The sequence below is a fragment of the Nicotiana tomentosiformis genome, chromosome 6 (assembly GCF_000390325.3).
Source record: "Nicotiana tomentosiformis chromosome 6, ASM39032v3, whole genome shotgun sequence".
Taxonomy (NCBI): domain Eukaryota; kingdom Viridiplantae; phylum Streptophyta; class Magnoliopsida; order Solanales; family Solanaceae; genus Nicotiana; species Nicotiana tomentosiformis.
In genome coordinates, this window is record NC_090817.1 from 6,215,040 (window position 1) to 6,242,322 (window position 27,283).

Below are 27,283 nucleotides of genomic sequence, written 5' to 3' on the forward strand. Positions count from 1 at the left end.
AGCAATCGGATTGCCTTGAGTGCCTAAGTCATTCCCTTGAGTGCCTTTTTAATATATATTCTTACCGAAAATTATCCTCCACTCATCAATCAGACACCGAAATACATGTTTCACGAAAATGCTTTCTGCAAGAATATTTTCAATTTTTTTTAAATGAAAAATAACTTTCGTCGTACTAAACACATGAAGAGTCAATTATTGTATATTTTCTCACTTTCTTTTATTGCGAGTCCATTATATCCAAGAATATAGAGTTTCCTCACTAATAAAGACTCACATATTTACAGAATTCAACATGTGCTCCGAAGTCCAATACTTTAATTTTTAGAATCGATCTGGTTCATGTACCCTGTGAATAAACTACTTATATTATAAGTTATAATAATATTAGTAAAACTGAAAAAATCACAGTACGCTCTAATTAGAAGTAAAAGAAAAAGTGTGAAAAGAAACAAGTGACTCGGACGTTGGAAATAAACCAAAACCATCAAACTATTGTCCAAACTCCAACACCTGAAATGCCTATAAATATTCGTTCTTACTATACTCACAAACTCATCAATTCTTTCAAAGCAGAATTATTACTTTCCTATCTTCATCTTCAGTTGAAAGTTTTTCAAATACAAACTAAAATGGCAAAGAATGTGAGTTTAGCTTCAGTGGACCAAAAACTAGCCATGGCTAAGCGTTGCTCTCATGGTACTTTGTCTTTCTTTGCTTGTACCACCTTGAATTTTCCATTAATTTGATCATCTAATGAATGTTTTAAATATCATGTTTGTATATACAGAAGGAGTAGTTGCAGGAGCAAAAGCAGCAGTTGTTGCATCAGTTGCAACTGCCATTCCAACTGTAAGCTACACTATCTATTTCAATACGTACTCTTTCGGAGCATAATAAGTGATCTTTTGGCCTTTTTATTTTGGTCTAAAATAAGTGTCCTTTTACATAATCAAGAAAGAATTAATTTTATTTTTTCAAAATTTGTCCTTACTTACATATCTCAATGTGTCAAAGTAACAATTAATTAAGGATAATTTAGTGAATATATCTTTTTTTTTTTCTCTGTAAGAGGTGTGCCAAAGTATAAAAAGTCACTTATTATGGACTGGTTTCAAGATACCGATGGAGTATTAAAGATTAATAATATCTAAGTATTAGTTATAAATTGATAATTGTGAAGGAAAGCGACTTCCACCTAAAAACGAGTCATCTTCACGCTTTTTGAGAAAATATTTACCAACCACCAGAAAATGAGAGCAATATTTTTCGTCGTACCAAACATACAAATATATAGTTGTGTTCTAATGTTTCAAATTTTGATGAAATATTATGCAGTTGGCTTGTGGGAAGATGTCACCTTGGGCAAGAGCTAATCTCAATCCAACTGCTAAAGCACTCATTGTCTCTACAGCTGCTGGAATGGCATATTTTATTGTAGCAGACAAGACTGTTCTTGCAACCGCAAGGCAAAACTCCTTCAACAGGGCTAAGGCTCAACAATTGAATCACTAAACTCTTGTAGTATTTTAGCACTAAGTTTTATCTGATATCAACATTACTGTAATCCCCGTTTTAAGTACAGAATTACGCGATTGATACGAGAGGTTGGCTCAGTTGATGAGACGCTTCCGTGTCCAATCAGTAGGTCAGAGGTTCGAGTCACGTGGGATAAGTCGAAACCTCTACTGATCCCCTGCAATAGTGCATAGTGCACACCAAAAAAATGTCATTCCGTCTATGTATTACCAGCATCAATATCTAATATTGTGAATATAATAAAGTTGGTTTTTCTCTAACAATGCATTGGCTTCTTTTCTTAAACTTGATAACCTTGATCAGATGAAATAACCTGGTTTTGATGCCTTCTTGCAATTCGCGAATCATTTAATGCCACTGGCAACAATATCTTCTTCATGACCATTTCAAGATTACAGTATATTTTGTAAAGCTTAGCTATCACTATTGCAGTATTTGAAACTGTCAAGGCAATTTACAGAGAATAATGTACAAAATTTATGTCTCCATCTTAGTAATCTACCTTTTGGATAATCTGCAACACGAAGTTATTTTCTCAGCTATAGAAGTAGAGCATCTTTAATGGCTATTATCATTTGCTTCTCCCAAATACATGAGAGCATATACTGAGCCATCACTTGCTTGATCTTTATCAGTTCACCAGTAGTCCATGCATGAGCAAGCACCGTCCTTGAAATGGTGAAATCGGTTCCTATCTCTTGCAATGATTTCCCTATTAAATATCTTAGATATTTAGCTTCGTGGCCTCATGACAATTGCCCCACACTCTAAGATTCTTAACAATCCTGAGAGTTGTCCCTGGTTTGGTACTGATCAATCCAAAGGCAAGCGCCAACATCTCGCTATGTTCACTTAGCTTTCCTTCCTTCCACTCCTCATCCATTTCATAATGTACCTCAGATGTATCTGGAACATGGCCAGCCATTTCCAATAGCCTATCAACTTCATCTAGCATTTTATAAATTTCGTTGCTTTCCGGATGCATTCTATCACTAACAAGAAACTCATGGACTACTCTATCAATCTCAATGGAGGTACAGCCAGGAACTTTCTTCATTCCTTTATCATTTAAAAAGGTTCTTATCAATGCTACTTTGTCCCATTCTCCAGCACCTGCATAAATGTTGGATAAGCGCACATAAGGACCGGGATTTTCACGCTCCAGTTCAAATAGGTTCTTGGCAGCATATTCACCTAACTCAAGATTCTTGTGGATTCTACAAGCCCCTAGTAAGGAACCCCATATTGCACCATCGGGTTTCACGTCCATGCTTTCAATCATGGCCATTGCTTCATCAAATTTCCCTGCTCGTCCTAAAAGGTCAATCATACATCCATAATGTTGCAATTTTGGTGTGTACTTGTAGCTTTGGATCATGGTATTAAAATATTCTTGACCAAGATCCACTAAACCAGCGTGACTACACGCTGTTGCCATGCATTGCTAGCCCTGAGATCATAACATTATATGAAGCTAGAGTTTTAGTTTTCATTCCCTGAAAGACTTGTTTTGCTGCTGTGATGGCTCCACATTTTGCATACATATTTATCAGAGTAGTCCAAAGAGAAGTGTTTTGTAAGTGTTGATAATGCTTGTTAATATAGGCATGTATCCACTTGCCAAGATCTAGAGCACCTAAATGTGCACAAGCCGGAAGGATGCTCAACAAAGTAACATCATTAGGCGCCATATTTGCCTGCTGCATTCGATGAAAAACAGCCAACGCTTCTCTATAATTGCCCGTATGTGTATAACCCCCAATCATAACATTCCACGATACAAGATCTTTCTCCTCTAGACCCTCGAATAAGTCCCTTGCACTATCAAGATTGCCACATTTTGCATACATATCAATAAGGGCATTCACAAGACGAATATTCAGACCAAGACCATGATCTTCAATCCACGACCGCACACGACTCCCTAATTTAAGTTCACCTGCACGAGCACAAGCAGAGAGAACACTCAATAACGTGCTCACTGAAGGTGTCACATTCACATTTCTCATCTCCTCAAATAACATTAACGCCTCCTCAAACCGACCCATCTGAGTATACCCTGAAATCATAGCATTCCACGAAACAACATCTCTTACAGGCATTTCATCAAACAGTTTACGAGCATCATCCACACGGCCCTTCAATGCATACCCATTAATCAATGCCGTGAAAGACACAGCATCTCTTTTAGAACTTTTATCAAACACCAATCTAACATCATCCAATTCACCATTCTGAGCATACATGTTAATAAGTGAAGCATGTACATAAACATCATTCATCAACCCAAGTTTAAAAACATGCCCATGAATCATTTTACCCATCTGGGTATCCATAATTTTAGCACAAGATTTAAAAACAAATGGAAATGTATAAGAATTCGGTAAATTACCGGAAAAAAGCAATTTTTCATAAAATTCAATGGCTAAATTTGGATATTCACTCAATGAGTATCCCCTAATTATCATGTTAAACATAACGTGATTAGGGTTTTCAGTAGTGTTAAAGATTGATAAAGCATATGATAAGTCATCATTGGGATTAACTGCACAAAATTCAACTAGTTTGCTTAGTGCAAATTGGGAATTGTGTAAACCAAATTTAATGAACTGAGAATGCACTTTTTTCAGGTCTTCCATGTTTTTGCATTTTGATAAAAGAGCAAAAGATGGGTGGGTTTGGAGTAATTTGTAAGGGGGATCTGTGCCTGGGAGAAAGTGGAGGATAGTTAAAGGTGCAGTTGAGGGAATGGAGAAAGTGAGTGTCATTGTTTTTGTGTTGTAGTTTGATACAATCAATCTTGATATCATAGGAAAAAGAACCATTAAGAAATTTTACGCTATCTGGTTACCTTTATCTTTTATAGCATGTAATTTTCTTTACCACGTGAACTATCTGTGTGTATTATTAAACTCGAAATGAATTTTGGCCCAAAGAAAAATTTATTGCACCTAGGTGCAAAAATATATCATTTATTCGTTAATTTGGTGTAAATATCGGGTGCTACTAAATGTTTACCCCTTTCACCGCCTTGCCCCACCTAGGGGAGGTGGACAAGAGCATGGAACACTCGGGGTGAATGCTTAGGCAGGCAGATGAGGAGATATATAGAATCTTTTTTTTGTGAGTGAAATCCTCAGAAAGGAAAAATTTAAAGTTGGATCGTAATGAGGACGGACAACGGAAAAACTATCAAAATTGAGGGTGTAACAGACAAATTGGAAGAAAAAAACATTGATAATGTGGATGAGATAAGTTCTCAAATGTGGTTTAATGGTTGTTGACAAGTTTTTTTATTTGGTGCAGAAAAACAACTGTATTAAGGGTCCCATTTTCTCTTACTCTTTTGCCTTTAGAAGAGGGGGAAAAAAGGAAAGAAATTTTTTCAGAGGGGTGAGACTAAGGGTTGGTAGATGTCTAACAACTTGTTTTCAGTTCAATACATTGTCTCAAAAATGAATCTTTCTAAGTGTGATGAAACCTATACATGAACATTATGGGAATTTGTTTATTAGGATCACAAGAATATTAACTTATGTGTATAAGAATATATTCTGTTTTTACAAGCTGCAGCCTTTTGCAATTGGCTCAAAAGTAATTCTGCTACACACTATTGGTCTGTTACAAAGTATTTGAGTACAAATTTGTTATGTTATCCAGGTTCAGTATGGGCACTGGAGGTATAACTACCAATTGAACTATATATCCAACAAGGTAATGTAACCTTTTGCTTTTGGAACTACTGGTATGGCTTTTGCTACAAATTTATTGTGCCAAAATATATAGCACTTGTCACTGTTAACAGAGCCTGATCAAGAATTTATCTTAGCGCCGAACTCATTATACTTTGGAAGTTGTGAGTTCGGATTTACCAGTTGTTGATGCAGCATATATATCTATGCTCCGTGTCGAAAATATAGGGTTCAAATGAACCATTTTCCCAATGCTGCATCCGCCTCTAAGATGATAGAAGGGAATGTAGGAGAGATTTGTGGGTTGACTTTTGAGATAAATGAGGCAACTGAAATAGTTAGTATTGAGACTAGAATGAGAATTTTCAAAAGAATAATTAGCTGGAGTTGCTTGCCACCTAATAACCAAGATTGTGGAGTTATCTGTGAGAAGTCAGAAGATAAAAGCGCCTGGCACCAGAGGCGGACGGAGTATATAGTCAATGCGCTCAACCTCCCAATATTTTCGACAAAAAGCATAGATACATATGTCAAATACCACTAAAATTTCAACAAACATTAAATTCTAAACCCGTAATTTCAAATGTGTAATCTTGGATCCATAGCTGTTTGGCATCGCGATATCTTTGCAGCTGTGGCTACCTGCTGCTGCATTGCTTGAGAGTTGATCGGCGCGTTAGTTTTTTGAAGTGGTGTTTGATCCAACTGCACTCATTTCTGTGTGGTTATTTCGATGCTGAAGACCAATAAGAAAACAGGTCATAGTGGGCACTACAATGGCTATCCAAAATGATTTTCTGGCTTTTTTGCGATTCTTTCTTTTACCACTACAAGTGAATTTACTTAGAATCAATATCAATCAATCTTTAGGACCCTTTATTCTGATGAGATATAAGAGTCATTTGTACGGATAAGAAGAATATATCTTAATTAAGCACTATTTGCAAAAGTAGCATTTGCTAAAACTTACCTTCTGACAGCACTATAGGAATATGCAAAATTCAAAAGCAACGGCTATTTTTATCATCGCCGTTAGGATTTAGATTCTGGCAAGTATTATTGAGGAGGATTGGCCCCCTTTACAGAATGGTCGCATATATAGAATAAAGGATGGAGTTTTATCTGAGGTTTTCTTATCCAGAATATTCATCTTGTCTGGTTAAAAATGGTGATTAGGATTCCTCCTTATCAAATCCTATGTCAACACGCGAGCTTCTGTGCTTAGGTGGAATCATCTATGGTTGCCATGTCAGCATTTGTGGCCCCGATAATTGGTCAAATGGCTTCAACTTATTGTCAATCTCATATTAATATTGTATTTATCCCAATAAGAACACCATATTATGTGTTTGTATGGGAGGCCTGGATTTTTTTCTGACTCATCAATGGCAATACATTGTGTAGTATTCACTCATTTCTTGAAAGTTAAGACAATTTATCAATTCTTGGATCATTGATTGAAAACTGATTGGAACCGCTGTCCAGTTAGAACCTTAGCTGAAACTATCCTAACATAAATGCACAATCAACTGTCCCTTTAGTAAGGGAATTCAGATATTAGCATTCTCCTTTTAAGGCTTTTGAACCATGTCAAGTTATAACCTTACACTTCTTTTCCTTTTCTGTAAAGCGAGAGATCATTAAGTTGATTATTGCCAAAGATGGTTAACCTTTTGACTTATCATATAAACAATTACAGGGCTTCGAAGTCATAAAGTTCAAATCCTGTGCCATGCATCGCATTCAGAATCTTCAGAGAATACTGATTTCTTTATTGATGAAAAACAAAGGTAAACACCCTGTGATCGTATACCTTAAATACATTGTTTAAGGTACCTGTCAAGAAAGAGGTATTTCTCTTAAAATTGATGTATTCAATACTGTCAGGAATAATGCAACTCTCACATTTGTTCCGAATTCATGTATCACCTTAGTGTGCCAATAAAAGGCTTTTAGATTCTTGGCAATCTATTTGGTGAAACTAAGGACTGGTCTGATAATATCTATAGTGCTCTTTGTTTTACAAATGGAGGAAAAGCTAGATGTGTGATTAAGAGCTCTAAAACTGGTATTATGTGAAAATAGACAAGCAAGCACAGATATGACTAAGCAGGAGATGAAAAGAAGTCCACTTTTGGTTCACTTTTGAATTATTAAGAATAATATAGCACAGAAGAATAATATGACTTGAATTTGCATTATGAGGGAATTGATTCCTTGGTGGTAAAATTGTTACAGTTTTTACCCTTTAGAACCTGGACCATTTCCCACCTGAACGGCATTAGCCTTCGTGTCAAGCAGTTGCTTGCACCGGCCATGTGGATGGCACATACTCATTTTATGTCTAAGTGTGTGCATCCAAATCATCTCAAGGGTCCATCGATCGTAGCAAAACCACACCTTTCACATAACATCTTCCCCTCATAACACCTACAAGAAGTGGATACAGAACAAAGAATAATATTTTGAGCTCTTTTTAGTAGAATAATGGACCGTCGAACAGGTAAGGAGGGGCATTATTGGACTTCTGCAAGAAAATAGTGCTTCACATGAATGAATATGACAGTTGACAACTTCCTACAGTCAAGAAGGAAGGGAAGTAGGAGGTTTATCCAATAATATTTGGAAAATTTGCGCTATCTTGTGGAATCCCATTTAAGGAAACTGTCTGAAGCTCACAGATCAAAAAGGACACTTTGGGGCCCAATAATGAGTTCTTCCAAACTATATATACCTCCCCAAAACATTCATCAAAATTACTACCTACAGCAAACCATTTCTTGAGAGCTTCAAGTTTACGTCTAGTTGAGACGCTCAGTTCTTCACAAGGTGAGGCATCGATGATTTAGTTTCCTTCTGCATTTCATTTTCATGATTTACAGCTTCTGCACAAAAACAAAATGCAGCCTTGAGTCCAAGTTTTTCAAAAAATGAGGCCTAGCATATAGACAGTATTTCATGTGTAAGCAATGCAGTTCTAGCATATAGACAGTATTTCATAGAATGAGGCCTCAAAGATGGATAAACAATAATAAGATTTCTCGGTTGTTTTTTCATGCCTCTTACAATGGCCTATTTTACTTCCCATATGAAAATTTGTTCTCATCATCTTTCCATGTTCACTTTTAGGTAGACATAAAATGAGCAGTGGAGATTGGATGTGTGCTGCATGCCAACACATAAATTTCAAGAAAAGGGATGCATGCCAACGATGCAGCTGCCCTAAGTATGCAACGTCGGCTGATGTTGCCATGTATGGACTAAACAAAACAGAAGTCTTAGCTGGGGACTGGTATTGCAGTGCTATGAACTGTGGTTCTCACAACTATGCAAGTCGAAGAAACTGCTATAGATGTGGTGCCTTAAAAAGTGATTATTATGGTATCGGGACAGGAATGATGGCATCAGCCGGCTATGGATATGATGCAAGTGCTGTTCCTGGTTGGAAGAGTGGTGATTGGATTTGCAGCAGGTTGGTTTATATTTACTTCAATAACAACAACTACGTCTCAATTCCTAACAAGTCAGGGTCGGCTACATGAATCTTCACTGTTCATGTTGCTCCATTTAAGCTCATTTTGGTCCAATATTGCAACAACAACAACATCTATGCCTTAATCCGAAGCAAGTTGGGGTCGGCTATTATGAATCTTCACTAATCATGTCGCTGCAATTAAACTCATTTCAAACAAATATTATAAAAATAGAATTTAAAAGTACTAGAAGTTTTCACTATATTTGTTACTGACATATAAATCTCCGATCAGACTAGGACTCCCAGAAAACATTGTATTACGAGGATTCATCACAATAATGACTAGTTTTACGCTGACTGTTAGCCTGCCGCAACTCTCCTCCTTTTACTACTGACATGTGCAGGTGACATTTTATATTTGAGATTTTAACTGACATAGCTTCCTTCTTGATCGACAGAATTGAATGTGGTATGCACAACTATGCAAGCAGAGCAGAATGTTATAAATGCAAGACACCTAGGGATTTTGGTGAGACATCTTCCATGTGATTCTGATACTTCATATCAACATTTTACTATCCAACACCATTGTTTATTTACTAACATCTGTTAATTTCTCTGTTTTCCAGGAGGTGATCTGAGAGAAAGTCATTTATATTGAGCAACGCGGCAACCTGAAGTTATTACTGAGGATTTACCAGAACTCATAACGTCAATGACCCTTCTTCTTTTTCTTTTAGGCTCATTTTTTTTTTTTTTTTTTTTTTTTGCTTTAACAGTTTTTAGTAGCATTTCCCTGTAGTTGCTCAAAGAAGGGTTTTTAGCATTGTAATGGTGCAAAGTGTTCAATGAATGAAATCCCTTCAGATTTCGCATTCTTTCTGTCTCTCAAGTTTCAACAACTGCATGGTTTAATGAATAATATTATGTAGCCTCACACACTATGGAAGACAATGATAGAGTAGGCTTGAACCTTATATATTTAGGAAATGAATAAAAGAAAGCACATATATTAAGGGATGGTGGTGTTGGTTAGTACAACTTATGCCCAATACATTTGTATTAGTGGAAAAAAGGCATGACACGTGGATTATCATCGAGATGACAAGGCATGGTATGCGGACCATCAATATAGCGACAAGTGGCGTTCTTAATTAGACGAGTTAAAGAACGCGAAAAGGCACGAAAGGAACACCCTCGAGATTACACTGGGAAAAGAACCGGACCTGACAGCTGTAAAAGGAGAAATATGAGTGGAATAAATAAAGACTATTAAGAAGGGAAGATGCACGAGCCTGTCATAAATAAGAAAGGGAAATCGATATATATTTACGGTTACGGGAAATATTTAGCCATAAATACTTCTGTTACAATTATATACAGTAATGGATAATCAATGTAATTAATACCATTAGTGAGCTCGAATTAGGTAAGGAACCCGTTATAATTGTATGCTCCTATATAAGGACTAAGACCTCATTTTTAATGACATCTGATTTATTATTGAAATTTATGCAATCATTCTTTACTTTATTCTCAAGGTTATAACCACAATTTTGGGAGTAATTATCAATCTATTTCGTATTTTCTTTCTTTGTCAATTATTTCCATTTCTTGCTTTATTCTTCAAATTACTGGGAAAGTGAAGTAAATCTTGGTTATCAGTAACCCGATTTCTTCTTAATATTGACTTTGACTGAAAAATCTATTTTTATGTTAAACAAATTAGTTCCGTTACCAGGAATCTGATAATCTGTTCACTTTCCAAACTTCATTTTTATCGACCAAATATGTCAACCGCTAACGAGAACAACCAACTGAACCAACAAGGTGGAACTCCACCACATCACACACATACGAGATCCCCTCAGTAATCCCGTGAAAGTTCACCTGAAAGGTCTGCTTCTCGCACTAATGATCAGCGTGGAGATGACCAAACCGTGGAGCAGGATGCTGGTCTCGGCCAATTTCACTCCTCTATTTGAGGATATGAAAACGGTCGATGCAATAATAATACCCAACAGAGTCGGGGTCGAATTCCACTGGGAGCTATGCGAATGGGTACTAGTAGTATATATCTTAATACGTGGATTTGTATATCTTAATTTGCACTTCTGCAATATTGAGTTTTGTTTGAAAATCTAACTTAAACTATGAGTGTGATTTTAAAGAACGAAACTAGGAAATTATTTTTGGTTGTTTTTCAATTGATAAAAAGGCCTAGGGCTATGACCTTCACCTAGGTGTTCGCCTAATGGGTTGTAAACTTTAAAGCTTATTTTATTGGTCGGGGTATATTATAGCTATCAACATCCAAGTACCCACTCAATACCTCTCGTTCAGAGAGTATTTTGCCCAATTTGGCTTTCTCAAGTCCAAATGGGTATTGAACAAAGCAGTATATAATAAGCTCAAGTCGGGTTTTACTATCTCTAGGTTCAACCCTTTAATTGAGCTTATCAATTTCTCGATTGACCCAATTTCTTGCTAGCCAAGTTTTTCAAGACTAAATCTCTCTCTCTCAAGTAGAGACCAAGTCAAATAGGCATGAAATAATATTTGCAACCATTAATTCTTCAACTTAAAGCAAGAACTAGGCTAGATAATCAACACCCAACCATAAACAAGCAATAAATCAAACACCCATTAAGTTTGCATACTAGGGTTGGGTGACAACCCTAGTGAAAGTCTAGCTACTCATGCTTAAATTGGAAGAGAAAGAAGAAGAACTGATAATTAAATCCATATTGATAATTAAAATGATGAAATCAATGTTCGAAAAGCTCAAAATGGCAAAAACTACTAAAAAGAGTAAAAACAAAACGTCTACTGTAGCTGTTGATGTCAAAACTTACCCTAAAAAAATAAAACTCTTCTATTTATACAGAGCTAAAATTTTCGGACAAAAATGTCCTTTCGGAAGTTCTGCGGCCGCACAATTACATGTGCGGTCCGCACTTTGCTTCAACCTGACAGGATTGGAATCTTGCAGCCGCACAATTCTGAACTGAGACTGCATCTCTCTCTTTTTGCGGTCCGCACATTTCTGAGTGAGGCTGCACATGTCTCTTTTGTGGACCGCACAAATGCAACTGCGCCCGCGTAGCTGATCTTCTGCGGCCGCACAATAATTATGCGGTCCGCACTTCTATTGAACTTGACTGCAGGTTCTCTGAACTTTTTGCCCTTGTCCAGGATCTGCGGCCTCACATTTCATGTGTGGACTGCACTTTGCATTTGGCTCTCATAGGATTTACTTCACAATCTGCGGTCCGCACTTTTGAGCTTCTGCTCCTGTTTTTGTCCTTGAGCTTAGGTCACTCCTTCTTGAGTTGGATTTCATATTTTGGGGCTCATTTTCCACTATTCCTACAATTAAGCATATTTTATCAGTTTTCGAGAACACAATTAAACGCTTTTGGACTAAAACGAAAGCAAAAAGAAGCTAATAAGTAGTCAAAATTCCCACTTATCAACTCTCCCAAACTTAAGATTTTGCTTGTCCTCAAGCAAATAAGGTAATTCTCACCTCCACAAGTTAAGAGCTATTCCAGCTAATTAAAAATTCATCAATCACACATCAATTGGGCCCAACAATTACCCACAACACTTATGAATTATTAACAAGGCAATGGGTTGAACATTTAAGCACAAATAGTTCAAATGTGACACTTGAGCATCAAGAGTTGACTTAATTCATCAAGGAAGCTCGCCTTTTTATGTAGGTCATTGTGGATCCCAAACTCCTCCTCCTCTACTCTCCGTTTGCATATCTTACTTAAGAATGTCGCACTCAATTCAAAGATTTGTGAAAGGTTCGCTTATTTCTCTCAAAAGAATGTCACAAGTACGACTTTAAGTACCATAGGCTTGCCCCTCATGTAAATCACCACTAATGTAAGCTCACTCGGCTTGAAATCACGTAGGGCTTTTTCAGAATATAATGAAGGCTTTTGGACTAAGGTTGGATATGATATGATAGAACGAGTTCATCTTTCCTTAAGCACTCCATTTTCTCTTATCGGCTCATGCTTTGCCAACTTTTTGAGGCATTTTATTTTCCATAGGGGGATTAGAGAGACTTAGATTCACTCTTTCTTGGTCATGATATTCATTTTCTCCTTCTTTCTTTTCTCCATGCTTTGCATCATTACTATTTTTTGAAATCCCTTCAACTCTTCAACTTATTCACTTTCTTTTTGCATTTTTCTTTTTGTTCATCTTTCTTTTGCTTGTCTTTCCTTCTCTTCATTTCTTTTCTCTTTTTGTGCCTTGATACCTTTTTCAAACTCTTCATCTCCCCCCTAAACTTACATATTTAGTCAATTGTTTCACAAGAGTGTTAAGGAAAGTTCGGGTGCCAAGAGAGGGTCACGACAGACTGGTAAAGACTTGTAACACGGTGATCAAATGAGAAAGATTTTAGGCTCAAATAAGTTGATTAGGGATAACAAAATTGGTGGTCCATGGAAAATTTCAAGCGGGTCAAAGAAAGCCAACAATCACTTCTCAAGCCAAGCAAAACTTAAAATTTCGCCTAGAAACACATTCGGGATAAGTTCTAGACCATTTGCATGGGTACTTGGACTTGCAACAAAAACATCTCACCTCTCACGCAGCTGGATTATTAAAAAGGACTGAACTACTCGATGATTGCCTAAGTCAACACAAGAGTCACAAGGTCACTAACTAGAGCTATTTCTTTCCAAATTATTTTTCTAACCATAAGCACATAGTTAAATGTATTGGTACCAAGTGAAGCATATTTGACTCTTCGAGCTTGACTCAATTAGGTCTTTTTATTCCTTATTACTACTATTCTTACCTAAACACCAAAAACGGACTCAATCCTTTAAGAAGGTTGTCACGCCATCCATCGTTGGGAAAAGTCACCCGGTTCACACAAAAACTACCTTTGGAAAGAATCGTGGCATTAAGAAAACCAAAGGCTTATTGTCCACTCAAACATAAAAGAAGCTACTAGATTGAAAAGAAGCTATTAGATTAAACAAGAAGCTACTAAATTAAACATTGACTAATAAGAAAATAAAATAAAGAAGCTACAAAGCAAGCTACTGCAAGCATAAGGAATATACATAATGAGGGAGGAAAAGAGAAAATATATACATCAATAGAGAGAGAAAGAGGAGAATCTATACATGATAAAAAGAAAAAGGAAAATGTTATCAGTTATTACAAACCAAATGTCAAATCATCCAAATATCCAATAAACTCCACCCCCAAATAAAAGTAAGCATTGTCCCCAATGCATAACAAAATAAGAATAAAGAAGGGTAAGAGTGAAGAGGACTCCCTATATAGCTGTGTCCATAGCAACGTCACCGCCCTCAGTCTCCTCTAACTGGATCTCATCCTCCCCGGCTCTGGGAGTAATTGGGTGGGTGAACATCTGGCGCACCGCCTCAACAGTGTCGGCAGCCAGGTATGGCTCCTCAGACTGGCCAACTGGTGCTACTGGTGCTGATGGTGTTGCTGGATCTACTGGTGCTGCTGGATCTGTCCCCATCGGCATATCAAATGGAAGGTCCCCAGCGGCTTCTATCTTGGTGACCTCTCTCCTCAGGATGTCTAATGATTTCTTGGATACCTGGGATTTCCTCATCTTTTTTACCTGCTTCCCAAGCTCCTCAATCACTGCTCCATGTGCTACTAAAGTGTTCAAGATGGTCGGCCGATTCTCCAAAATCGTTTTCAATGTATCCTCTATTGTTGGAGCAATTTGGGGTGTTGGGGTGGATGACTGTGCTACAACAACACTGGATAAGTCAGACATCTTTGTAGTAGCTGTCTGCATCCAGTTCTTGAGGCTCGCCAGTGTCTGGGATACTCACAATGCAGATAGTGGATGAGTGGGCATAGGCACCGGCCTTAAAGTTGAGGTGGAGGGAACTGCTGCTGCAGACCTTGAAGAAAGAGGTGGTGGCATAGCAGCTGTACTGGTAGAAGGCACTACTGGAGGGGAAGGCATGTCTACTGACTCTGCCACTACCACCGAAAGCTCATCAGACTGGCCCACGGTAGTAGTCGGCTGACCTTTATTCTTCGGGTTCCTTGGGTCCTTTAGAGAATACCAAGTGAAAGGATTCTTTGCCCGAACCTTTGTGTTAAAATTCTTCGGCTCCACCCCCGCATCCGTAAGGTACTCCGTGATAGTGTTAGGGTATGGGTAGGAGTTGTCACTTTGCCTGCCAACCAAAGACATGTTGGTCGACATCATGACACTCACATTGATTGGGTATCCGGCCATGACATAGGTGACTAGTACTGCCCGCGGGATTGGGAGATTTGTTTCATTTTGGCACGGGTATATTCTGCTACACACAAACGTCTGATATCTCCTTGCCTCAAAATTTAGGGTGTTCCGTTGAATAGGAACCCCTCCTGTGATCCATGGTGGTGGTGGTCCCGGAGCTGCCAGAATCTCAACTAGCCATGGGTGAGCTGCATCGCCCATAGCCAGCTTTTCCAAGTATTACACCTGCTCAACATCCTCCAACCCTAAGTATGTTTTCAAGGTGCTCTGGTCAAACCTAACTTTCAGATTTCTCACTTTCGTCACTTTGGTCCCCTTCTTTATGTGCGCCACATTAGCATAAAATTCCCGGACCAGGTACTCTTTGGCATCTACCATACTTTGAGTGAACTATGTCTACCCCTTCCGCTCCCGGAATTGTCTCAACACCACCGGGTTGTAATTATCAAGATCTTTCAACAAGATCTAATGCTCAAGAGTGAGCAATCTCGATGGCCACCACTCTTGAAAAATATTGAATGCAGTTAGACTGACAAACCTATCTTCCCAAATTTCTTTCTTCTTCGACCTCTCAAGGCCGACAACTCTGGTATCACCCCCTCGGCTATCATCCGGGATCTCATCCACATCTACTGTAGTAGCTGGTGCGTCGGGGGCATGTGTAAATGAAGGCTTCGAAGCCTGACTGCTATCTTTTGACCCCTCAGAAGTGCTCTCAGAAGAGGTAGGCTCGTTTCTCAGTTGGTATCTATCCTGAAGCGGTTGTGGCTGTGATTGAATAGCAGGCTGCTCTTGCACTGAGTTGCCCTCCGATGCTTCCCTAGACGGGGCATATGAACTTGATTTAGAGAGTTTTGGCTGTCTTCGTCGGTCTACTGTGAATTTCTTACTGATTACTCTTTGGAGGGCGAGGGGTAAATTTCTTTTGCCTCTACCTCTGGAAGGTTCACCTCTCCCCTTTGATGTATCACCACGACCACGGGACCTAACCATTTTCTGCAACAAATAGCAGCAGGAGTCAGTTCTAATTCAATTGCAGATAAACAAAAAGTCATAGAACAAAACATGTTGTAGGGTGGGGAAGTGCGATCCACATAATTGCAAGTGTGGCTGCAACTCTGGTTGTGCGGGCCGCACAGTTTTGAAGTGCGGCCGCAACAAAGAAACTGGGGTCCGTAAAATTTTGAATACGACCGTAGAGTTAAAGTGCGGTCCGTACTTTTCTGAGTGCGGCCGCACAATGGATACCTGAAAATGGAAACTCTCTGAAGACAGAGAATGCCCTGATCTGCAGCCGCACACACTTTTCTGTGGCTGCGATTGAATTTCTGCGGACCGCACAATTTCAAGAGCGGTTTGCACAATCTTGCTTCACCAAAGCTCTAATCTATACTTCTTCGGACCGCACAATTCTTTGTGCGGCCGCACATTTCAAAACATAATCAGGCAGAGTTCTTAGGGTTTCAATCTTATGCACAAATTGGACAGTGTAGTCGCACTTAAACATGATAAACCAAATACCCATTCCCCAAATAGCAACTAGGAGTTTACCCAACACAATTCACACCCCACATAGATATAAAATTGACAAATGGTCTCAAATAACTAAAAAAATGTAAACTAAATTAAGAAAATCGAAGAATCCTAGAAATGATTTGAACATACCATTGATGAAGTGGTGTTAAGGAGTGATCATATATGCTCAATTAAGTGGCAGATGATTGAATCAGTTGTGTGCAAGATTTTAGCTTTTATTTTAATTTCTCAGAGATTGGAAAGTTTCAATAGTAGCATTAGGGCTACTATTTATACTAACCAGTTTTGGCTAAGGGATCAAGAGACGAGTGCGGCTGCATAATTTCTTCTGCGGTCCGCACTCTGTTACATGTTGTTCAAGTTCCCTTCGTTGATCTGCGGTCTACATAATTAGCTGTGCGACCGCAGATGTTGATGCGGTCCGCAAATTTCCTTGTGCGGCCGCACTTTGGCCATTTCTCTGACAAACAAACTTAAGAGAGTTTACATTTTCCCATTTCAAATTGTGCGACCGCAATTGACTTCTACTATAGCATTCAAAATTGTGCGGTCCGCACTTTTTCCATACTTAGCCAATTTTTCTGAGCACAGTTCCTGCAACACACTTCAAAACTAGTTAGCACAAATAAGACCTATCTAAAGAAAAAGAAACATGGGTTGCCTCCCAAGAAGCGCCCGATTTAACGTCGCGACACGACGCAAATTATCATTATTTGAAATGAATTACCGCCACGACGTGACCATCACCAACTTTTCCTAGATAATTCTTCACCCGGTGACCATTGACTCAGAATATATCATCACTTTTGTTCTTCAAGTCCAAAGCACCAAAAGGTGTCACACCCACAATTTCAAAGGGACCACTCCATTTGGATTTCAGCTTTTCGGGAAACATCTTGAATCGTGAGTTGAACAACAAACAAGATCGCCCACCTTGAACTCCCTATTTCGGATGTATTTGTCATGAAGTTACTTTGTTCTTTCTTTGTACAAGGACGAACTTGCATATGCATGGTACTAGAATTCATCTAATTCATTCAAATGTACAACCCGCAAGTTAGCAGCTGCATCCCAATCAAGATTTACCTTCTTTAAAGCCCACATAGCCTTGTGCTCGAGTTCCACCAGAATATGACAAGCTTTTCCAAACACCAACCGGTATGGAGACATCCCGATAGGAGTTTTGAAAGAAGTTCGATAAGCCCATAGTGTATCATCAAGCTTCTTTGCCCAATCCGTCCGGTTAGCATTCACTATTTTGAACAAAATACTCTTTATCTTCCGGTTAGAAACTTCCACTTGACCGCTAGCTTAAGGGTGATAGGGAGTCGTAACTTTATGAGTGACACCATACTTGCTAAGCAAGGTGTCAAAAGCTTTGTTGAAAAAATACGAACCCCCATTGCTTATGATAGCCCGCGGAGTACCAAATCTTGTGAAGATGTTCTTCTTCAAAAATGCCACCACACTTCTTGCTTCATTATTGGGTAGAGCAACGACCTCAAGCCATTTAGACACATAATCAACCGCTACCAAGATATATGTGTTTCCACAAGAACTCACAAAAGGTCCCATGAAGTCGATACACCACACATCAAAAATATCAATCTCCAAAATGGTGGTGAGGGGCATTTCATTTTTCTTTGAGATTCCACTGGCCCTTTGGCATTCATCACAATGTTTGACTAGATCACTTGCATCCTTGTAAAGAGTGGGCCAATAGAAACCGCAACTTAAAACTTTGGCCATAGTTCTTTCTCCACCATGGTGACCACCATACGACGAAGAATGACAAGCCCCAAGAATTTCAACTTGTTCCTCCTCCGGTACACATCTTCTAATTACCCCATCTATACAAATCCGAAAAAGATACGGTTCATCCCAATAATAGTCTTGACAATACCGTTTGAGTTTCTTCCTTTGGTTTGAAGAGAATTCATCCGGGGTGATACCACGTACAAGAAAATTTGCTAGATCCACAAACCATGACACCTCTTTCCTTGAAATGGCTAAGAGTTTCTCATTGGGAAATGAGTCATTGATTTCAAGGTCATCATGCAGCCTGCCCTCCTCCTCCAAATGAGACAAGTGGTTCGCCACTTGGTTTTTACTTCCTTTTCGGTCTTGGATGTCTATGTCAAACTCTTGCAACAAAAGCACTCATCTCATCAACCGGTCTTTAGAATCTTTCTTGCTCATAAGGTAACGAAGTGCCGCATGATCCGTTTGGACAATCACTTTTGCACCCATCAAGTACGGGTGAAACTTCTCAATAGCAAACACAATGGCAAGGAGCTCTTTTTCACTCACAGTGTAATTGACTTGGGCATCATTCATGGTCTTACTAGCATAGTAGACTAGATGAAAGATCTTGTTGATACGTTTCCCCAAAACTGCTCCAACCACCACATCACTAGCATCACACATGAGCTCAAAAGGAATGCTCTAATTTAGGGTGGTGATAATGGGAGTAGTTGTCAACTTGAACTTGAGAAATTAAAATGCTCTCATGCAATCATCATTGAAGTAAAATTTAGCATCTTTCTCCAAAAGCTTGCACAAAGGGTTCACCACCTTGGAAAAATCCTTTATGAAATGCCGGTAGAACCCCGTGTGACCCAAGAAACTTCTCACGCCCTTCACGTATGTTGGAGGTGGAAGTTTAGAAATCACCTTTATTTTTGCCTTGTCGACCTATATTCCCTCCTTTGAAATTTTTTGGCCAAGGAAAATACCCTCCTCGACCATGAAATGGCATTTCTCCCAATTCAACACCAAGTTCATTTCTTCACACCTTGCCAATACCTTATCCAAATTTGCCAAGCAATCATCAAAGGAATCCCCGACTACCAAAAAGTCATCCATGAAGACTTCAAGGTAGTCCTCTACCATATCCGTAAAGATCTCTATTATACACTGTTGAAAAGTTGCCGGTGCATTGCATAAGCCAAATGACATCCACTTGAAAGCGAAAGTGCCATAGTAACAAGTGAAGGTTGTTTTCTCTTAATCTTCCGGGGCAATAAGGATTTGATTGTATCCCGAATATCCATCTATAAAGTAATAGAACACCCGACCGGCCAACCTATCAAGCATTTGGTCAAGAAAGGGTAGTGAGAAATGATCTTTTCTTGTCACTTTGTTTAGCTTACGATAGTCCATACACACTCTCCAACCGGTCACCGTTCTTGTTGGAATCGACTCGTTCTTATCATTGTTGACCACAGTTATGCCCCCTTCTTCGGAACACATTACACCAGAGAAGTCCACAAACTGTCAGAAATGGGGTAGACAACCCTGGCATTTAACCACTTTATGATCACCGTTTTGACCACGTCTTGTATGGCTTCATTGAGTCTCTTTTGATGTTCAATGGAGGGTTTGGCATCCTCCTCCAAGTTTATCTTGCGCATGCACAATGCTGGACTTATTCCCCGAATATCCGCCAAAGTTCACCCAATAGCTTTCTTCCACTTGTGGAGCACCGCCAATGTAGAGTTAACCAGCACGTTAGTCAAACAAGAGGAAAGAATAACCGGTAAAGTAGAGCAAGGGCCAAGGAATTCATACCTGAGATGTGGAGGCAATGGCTTCAACTCCAAGATAGGAGGCTCTTCAATTGAAGGCTCCGTGGGAGGAGTTTTCCTATTTTCGAGATCCAAGGAAAGTTTCCGAGGTGCATAATTGTATGACCCCATCCCTTGCAAAGAATTGACACATTCCATGAAGCCATCCATTTAATCATCATCAAAATTTAGCAAAACGACCTCCAACATGTCACCCACATTAATCGTGGCACTTGTATCATCAATAATCACATCGGTCACCAACTAAGTCCACGAACGAACACACTTCATTGCTATTCGGTTGCCTCATAGATTTGCACAAGTGGAACACCACCTTTTCATCACCCACCCGGAAAGTGAGTTCATCGGCTTCCACATCAACAAGAGCCTTTCTAGTAGAAAGGAAAGGTCTACCAAGAATAATTGGCACCTCATAGTCCACTTCACAATCAAGAATTGCAAAATCCACCGGGAGAATGAACTTGTCAACCCGAACCAATACATCCTCAATCACCCCCAACGATCTCTTCAATGTACGGTCAGCCATTTATAATCTCATAGATGTGGGTCTTGGTTGCCCAAATCCCAATGTTTTGAAAATCGAATAGGACATCAAGTTGATACTCGCCCCAAGGTCATAGAGAGCTTTTGTAAATTCGACACTTCCAATGGTACAAGAAATTATGAATGCATTGGGATCTTCCAACTTTGGAGCCATCGAATGCACAATTTCACTCACTTGGTGAGTGACTTTGATAGTTTCAAAATTCATCGATCTCTTCTTTGTCACCAAGTCTTTCATAAACTTAGCATATCCGGGCATTTGCTCCAAAGCTTCAACTAATGGAACATTTATAGAGAGACTCTTCATCACATCAATGAACTTCTTGAATTGACTCGCCATTTTTCTTGGCAAGCCTTTGAGGATAGGAAGGAGGTGGCTTAGGCAATGGTGCCTTAGCTTTTTGCACTACCATTTCTGGTTTGTCAATCACATGATCCCTAGATGGGTTCACATACTCTTGAGTCTCTTCCACCGTATCATCAATATTAATTCGCACTTCATCATTGCTTGCACCATATTGTTCTAGACCTCCTCTTCTTCTACCATTTTCTCATCATCCACAAGCTACCTTTGGCTTGAGGTAGGTGCATTCCCACCTTTTCCACTCGGCCATGGCATACCCTGTAGTGTTACCACCCTTTGGGTTCACTACCGTATCACTTGGTAGTGTCCCTTTAAGACGAGAATTTAAATCTTGAAAGATTTGACCCATTTGCACTTCTAAATTACGGATTGATATGTTGTGTGAAGCAAGTTGGACATCAGAATCGGCATTCTTCTCCATCATTTGCTTGAACACGTTCTCAATATGACCCATTTCATTGTTGGAGGAACTAGTACCATGAGAAGTATAAGGATGTGGGTTGCTCGTTTGTTGGTACATCGGGGGCCTTTGAAAACCCGACCCCCGATTTCCTTGTTGTTGTTCCACTCGCCTTGATTATTGCCTCCCTAATTTCCTTGATTATTATTGTTTTGCCAATTCCCTTGGTTATTGCTTCCACTCCAATTGCCTTGATTGATTCCACTATTCCAAGTTCCTTGATTATTCGAAGGTCTCCATTATTGTTGACTAGGGCCTTGGTAGTTGTTTCTTTACCCTTGAAAGTTTTTCACATATTGGACCTCTTCAGCTTGATCATTGTAAGAATCTCCTTGTTCAAACCCACTATCATCTTGCACAAAACTGTCCACTCTTTGTTGCACTTGTGGACTTCTTGTTCTTCTCTTGTTTACCATCATATTGACTCCCTCCATAGCATTGACTTGCCTCGGATTTTGCACTTGTTGAAGTTGAGCCTCTTCCAATTGGTTCATGGTGGTTGTCAACTCGGCTATTGTTTGCCCATGGTCATGTAACTATTTATGAAGAAGAATCACATTTGGATCACCTTGTGGGACATTGGCTCTAGATTTCCATGCCGATGAAGTATCCATCATTTAATCCAAAATATCACACGCCTTCGCATAATGCATAGTCATGAAGTTCCCACCATCAAGTTGATTCACTACACATTGGTTGGTGATATTGATCCCTCGATAGAAAGTTTGCTGAATCATGTTCTTTGTCATATCATTGTTGGGGCACTCTTTCACCATTATCTTTTCCATATCTCATGTAGTAGTTCATTAGGCTCTTGCTTGAATGCTAGAATTTCATCCCGAAGAATGGCCATGTTCCCGGGAGAGAAGTACTTTGAAATAAATTTCTCCGCTAGTTCATCCCATGTATGAATGGAATGATTTGGAAAACGTTCCAACCAATCTAAGGCTTTCCCCCAAAGAGAGAAGGGAAAAATCCTTAACCTCAAAGTGTCCTCAGAGACATTTGTTTGTTTGCTCCCCCAACACGTATCAACGAACCCCTTCAAATGTTTATATGAATTTTGACCCGGTGCACCGGTGCAGAACCCTAGTTGCTCGAGCAAAGTGAGCATCACATTGGTTATTTGAAAGTTTCCCGCCCTATAGCACTTGCATACCCTTCATTCGGCAACACCTGGTGTGGAGCCGCTCGGGGTGGAGGTGGAGGTGGAATGGGAACATTGTCTTGAGGTTCAAGAGGGACCTCATCCATAGAATCATCATCAACAGCCACATCCCCCATGGCTATGTTTCCGAGCTCGTTGTTTGCCATGATTGCACCTACAATACTCACACGTTAGTAACAAGGAAGGAAAATAATATATTCCAAAAATACACCTAAATATATAGCTAACACCATTTTTAGCTCCCCGGCAACGACACCAAAAATTAGTCTCGGCCAATTTCATTCCTCTATTTGAGGATATGAAAACGGTCGATACAATAATAATACTCAACAGAGACGGTGTCGAATTTCACTGGGAGCTATGCGAATGGGTGCTAGTAGTCTATATCTTAATGCGTGGATTTGTATATCTTAATTTGCACTTCCGCAATATTGGGTTTTGGTTGAAAATCTAACTTAAACTATGAGTGTGATTTTAAAGAACAAAACTAGGAAATTGTTTTTGGTTGTTTTTCAATTGATAAAAAGGCCTAGGGCTATAACCTTCACCTATGTGTTCGCCTAATGGGTTGTAAACTTTAAAGCTTGTTTTATTGGTCGGGGTGTATTATAGGTATCAACACCCAAGTACCCACTCAATACCTCTCGGTCAGAGAGTGATTTTGCTTAATTAGGCTTTCTCAAGTCCAACTGGGTATTGAACAAAGTAGTTGATAATAAGCTCAAGTCGGGTTTTACTATCTCTAGGTTCAACTCTTTAATTGGGCTTATCAATTCCTCGATTGACCCAATTTCTTGCTAGCCAAGTTTTCCTAGATTAAATCTCTCTTTCTCAAGTAGAGACCAAGTCAAATAGGCATGAAATAATGTTTGCAACCATTAATTCTTTAACTTAAAGCAAGAACTAGGCTAGATAATCAACAGCCAACCATAAACAAGCAATAAATCAAACACTATTAAGTTTGCACACTAGGGTTAGGTCACAACCTTAGTGAAAGTCTAGTTACTCATGCTTAATTTGGAAGAGAAAGAAGAAGAAGTGATAATTAAACCCATATTGATAATTAAAATGATGAAATCAATGTTCAAAAAGATCAAAAAGGCAAAAACTACTAAAAAGAGTAAAAGAAAACACCTACTATAGCTGCTGATGTCAAAACTTCCCCTAAAAAATGAAACTCTACTATTTATACAGAGCTGTAATTTTTGGACAAAAATGCTACCCTTTCGGAGGTTCTGCAGCTGCATAATTCCATGTGCGGTCCGCACTTTGCTTCAACCTGACAGGATTGGAATCTTGCGGCCCCACAATTTTGAACCACGACTGCATCTCTCTCTTTCTGCGGTCTGCACATTTCTGAGTACGACTACACATGGCTCTTTTGCATACCGTACAAATGGAAATGCGGCCACGTAGCTGATCTTCTGCGGCCGCATAATAATTGTGCGGTCCGCACTACTGTTGAACTTGAATGCGGGTTCTCTGAACTTTTGCCCTTGCCCAGGATCTGCGGCCGCACATTTCATGTGTGGACCGCACTTTGCATTTGGCTATGATGGGATTTGCTTCACAATATGCGGTCGCAGATGATAATCTGCGGTCCGCACTTTTGAGCTTATGTTCCTGTTTTTGTCCTTGAGTTCAGCTCACTCCTTCTTGAGTTAGATTTGATCTTTTGGGGCTCATTTTCCACTATTGCTGCAATTAAGCATATTTCATCAGTTTTCAGAAACACAAACTAAAACGAAAGCAATAAGGAGCTAATAAGTAGTCAAAATTCCCACTTATGAGATGATATAAATCAATTGATTGTAGAACACATGAACAGTGCACTGCAAGCTTTTGTCAGAGGAATACATAATGCAACGCAAACTCCTCCACCAATTAATACAACAACTTTGGAGAACCCGCATTCAGGGCTTGATAACTGTGGAAGTGGAGAAATTTCCAATGAATCTTGCGATGAAGGGTCATGTACACCAAATAATTCTAGTTTACAAAGTTTAATGATAACCTTGCAGAAACAGTTGAAGGAGCAAAACGAGCGTATAGAGAAAATACATGGCATGCCTCCAGTGATCAAAGGTGTGGATATTGAAAAGATTCACAACAACCCTGGAAGCCAAGTGCAACACCTTTACCAATTCCTAAAAAGTTTAAAATGCCTCATATTCCCAAATATGATGGAACAACTGACCCTCGGGTCATGTAACCGCGTTCACTACTGACATGAAAGGTAATGATTTAACCAAGTAAGAGATCGAATTAGTTTTGGTTAAAAAGTTTGGCGAAACACTCACAAAAGGAGCATTAACATGGTATTCTCTTTTACCTAAAAATTCCATTGATTATTTTGCTGAGCTTGCAGATTCATTTATAAAAGCACATTCGAGGGCTCAAAAAGTTGGAAAAAGGATGTAAGACATCTTCAAGGTTAAACAAGGAAGTATAGAATTGCTCAGGGAATTCGTAGATAGATTCCAACGAGAGAGGATGATATTGCCTCGAGTACCTAATAACTGGGCGGCTATGGCATTTGCGAGCAACTTGAACGAGAAAAGTTCAAAATCCACGAGGAGGTTAAAAGAAAGTTTGAGAGAATTTCTTGCAACATCTTGGAACGATGTGTATAATAGATACAGTACGAAGCTAAAGATAGAAGAAGATAAGTCGCACAACCAAGGGCCAAAGAAAGGCCAGGTTCGAGACGCTCAGATTATAGTTTTAACATTCGCACCTCCGAATTGGTAGATGTTTTAAGAGGTATGTGAGATAAGGTGCAATGGTCAAAATAAATGAGATCAAATCCGAACAAAAGAAACCCAGATTTTTTGTGCAAGTTTCATAATGATCATGGCCATAGAACATCATATTGTAGGATTTTGCAAGGAGAGGTCGAACATTTATTGAAGCAAGGCTATCTTACCGATCTGTTCAGTGAAAAAGGGAGACAATCATACATGAAGAACAGACAAGGACCCCTGAAACCTCCATCACCAAAGAGAACATTCGACGTCATAACCGGAGGAGATGAGGTTAATGGAGTAACATACACAGACGCGAAAAAGACTTCAAAAGTTACTGTCACTCATGGAAAGCGAGTTTACCAAGTCTTGGATAGAGAGAGTATAACATTTGATGATGAAGACGCGGACAACTTGATGATTTCTCACAATGATGGACTGGTAATATCTCTACTTGTACATGATACTAATGTAAAACGAGTTTTGATTGATCCAGGTAGCTCAGTGAACATAATTTTACTAAGGGTGGTAAATGAAATGCAAGCTAATGATAATGTCATACCAAAAGCACGGTCCTTGACTGGGTTTGATAATTCAAGCGTTGTTATGAAAAGGGAAGTTGTACTAACCACATTTGCAAAAGGGGTCATCAAGGATACAAAGCTCCAGGTGATAGACGCGAACATGGCCTATAAAATAATTTTGGGAAGACCATGGATTCATGATATGGATGTTGTCCCATCCACACTGCATCAATTTATCAAATTCCCTTCACAGTGGGGAATCCGACGAATCCGTGAGGATCAACAAGCTTCACAAAGTATTAACTCGGTGGTGGTTGTAAGCACAGTAGACAATGATGCAGATACGAAATAGCAATTATAGAATTTAGTTGAGGACACTGTTGTTCAAATCTCAATTGAAAACACGCAAGATCAGACTGATGTCAATTCGAGACCCGATGTGATTCAAGAGCTAGAGTAAAATGAGAACATTAAAACAACCACCGAGGAGCTCGAAGCCGTAATACTATTTGTCCACTGGAGAGACAGAAAAGTTTACATCGGAGCAAATTTGAGCCTAGAGATAAAAGGTAAGTTAATTGAATTTTTACATGCTAATGCAGATTGCTTTACTTGGCCGCATTCAGATATGATAGGTATACCACCGGAGGTGATGACTAATAAGCTAAATGAGGATCCATTACACCCACCTGTCAAGCAAAAGAAAAGGAAGTAAGGGTCCTTCAAAAATCAAGTGATCCAGGATGAGGTACAAAAACTTTTGAAAATTGGTTCAATATGATAGGTAACGTACCCTGACTGGTTAGCTAATACCGTTTTGGTTCCAAAAAAGAATGGAAAATGGCGAGTTTGTATAGACTATACTGATTTAACTAAGGCTTGTCCTAAAGATTCATTTTCTTTACCGCATATAGATCAATTAATTGATTCTACCGCAGGTCATGAGCTTTTAAGTTTTTTAGATGTATATTCAGGTTATAACCAGATAAAAATAGACACTCTAGATGACGAAAAAGCTTCGTTTATCACAGACCGGGGGACTTACTATTACAAAGTCATGCCATTTGGCCTAAAAAATGCTGGAGCCACATATCAGAGATTGGTGACTAAATTATTTCAAGAATACATGGGAAAAACCATGGAAGTCTACATAGACGATATGGTGGTAAAGTCAACACATGTGGGGGATCATTTTCAACATTTGTCTGAGACCTTTGAGATTCTCCGCAAGTACAACATGAAGTTAAATCCGGAAAAGTGTGCTTTTGGCGTGGCTTCAGGTAAGTTTTTAGGTTTTCTTATTTCTAACAGAGATATTGAAGTAAATCCCATACAGATCAAAGCTATTGAGGAAATACCATATATACTCACGAGTAA

General features: G+C 39.1%; 2 protein-coding genes and 1 pseudogene across 6 annotated transcripts in view; 2 read left to right on the top strand and 1 right to left on the bottom strand.

The window, feature by feature from the left end:
- Positions 1–546: 546 nt before the first annotated feature.
- LOC104111990 (early nodulin-93-like) lies at positions 547–1,802 on the top strand. The gene is made up of 3 exons (XM_009621815.4): positions 547–699; positions 791–852; positions 1,339–1,802. Exons 1-3 carry the CDS (start codon positions 633–635, stop codon positions 1,513–1,515), a joined length of 306 nt encoding a protein of 101 aa, XP_009620110.1. The 5' UTR covers positions 547–632; the 3' UTR covers positions 1,516–1,802.
- A 240-nt stretch (positions 1,803–2,042) lies between these two features.
- On the bottom strand, positions 2,043–4,633 carry LOC104111991 (pentatricopeptide repeat-containing protein At1g08070, chloroplastic-like; annotated as a pseudogene).
- Positions 4,634–5,205: 572 nt separating this feature from the next.
- The window catches only part of LOC104120894 (uncharacterized), a 119,087-nt gene continuing 97,009 nt past the window's right edge, over positions 5,206–27,283 (top strand). For 3 of the 5 annotated variants that reach the window (XM_070177068.1, XM_070177071.1, XM_070177070.1), the window contains exons 1-4: positions 5,206–5,253; positions 6,931–7,021; positions 8,361–8,703; positions 9,165–9,235. In XM_070177068.1, the coding sequence (XP_070033169.1) occupies positions 6,964–7,021; positions 8,361–8,703; positions 9,165–9,235 (472 nt within the window). In that variant the 5' untranslated portion in view covers positions 5,206–5,253; positions 6,931–6,963. Of the gene's footprint in view, positions 5,254–6,930; positions 7,022–7,856; positions 8,061–8,360; positions 8,704–9,164; positions 9,236–9,335; positions 9,585–27,283 lie in introns of those variants that run through there. The other 2 variants (XM_070177069.1, XM_070177072.1) reach the window with 2 other exon arrangements.

Coding starts and splice junctions, on each gene's coding strand:
- LOC104111990 (XM_009621815.4), top strand. CDS start 633: ATGGCAAAGAATGTGAGTTTAGCTTCAGTGGACCAAAAACTAGCCATG. Junction 700..790: donor GGCTAAGCGTTGCTCTCATG/GTACTTTGTCTT, acceptor TTGTATATACAG/AAGGAGTAGTTGCAGGAGCA. Junction 853..1,338: donor TTGCAACTGCCATTCCAACT/GTAAGCTACACT, acceptor AATATTATGCAG/TTGGCTTGTGGGAAGATGTC.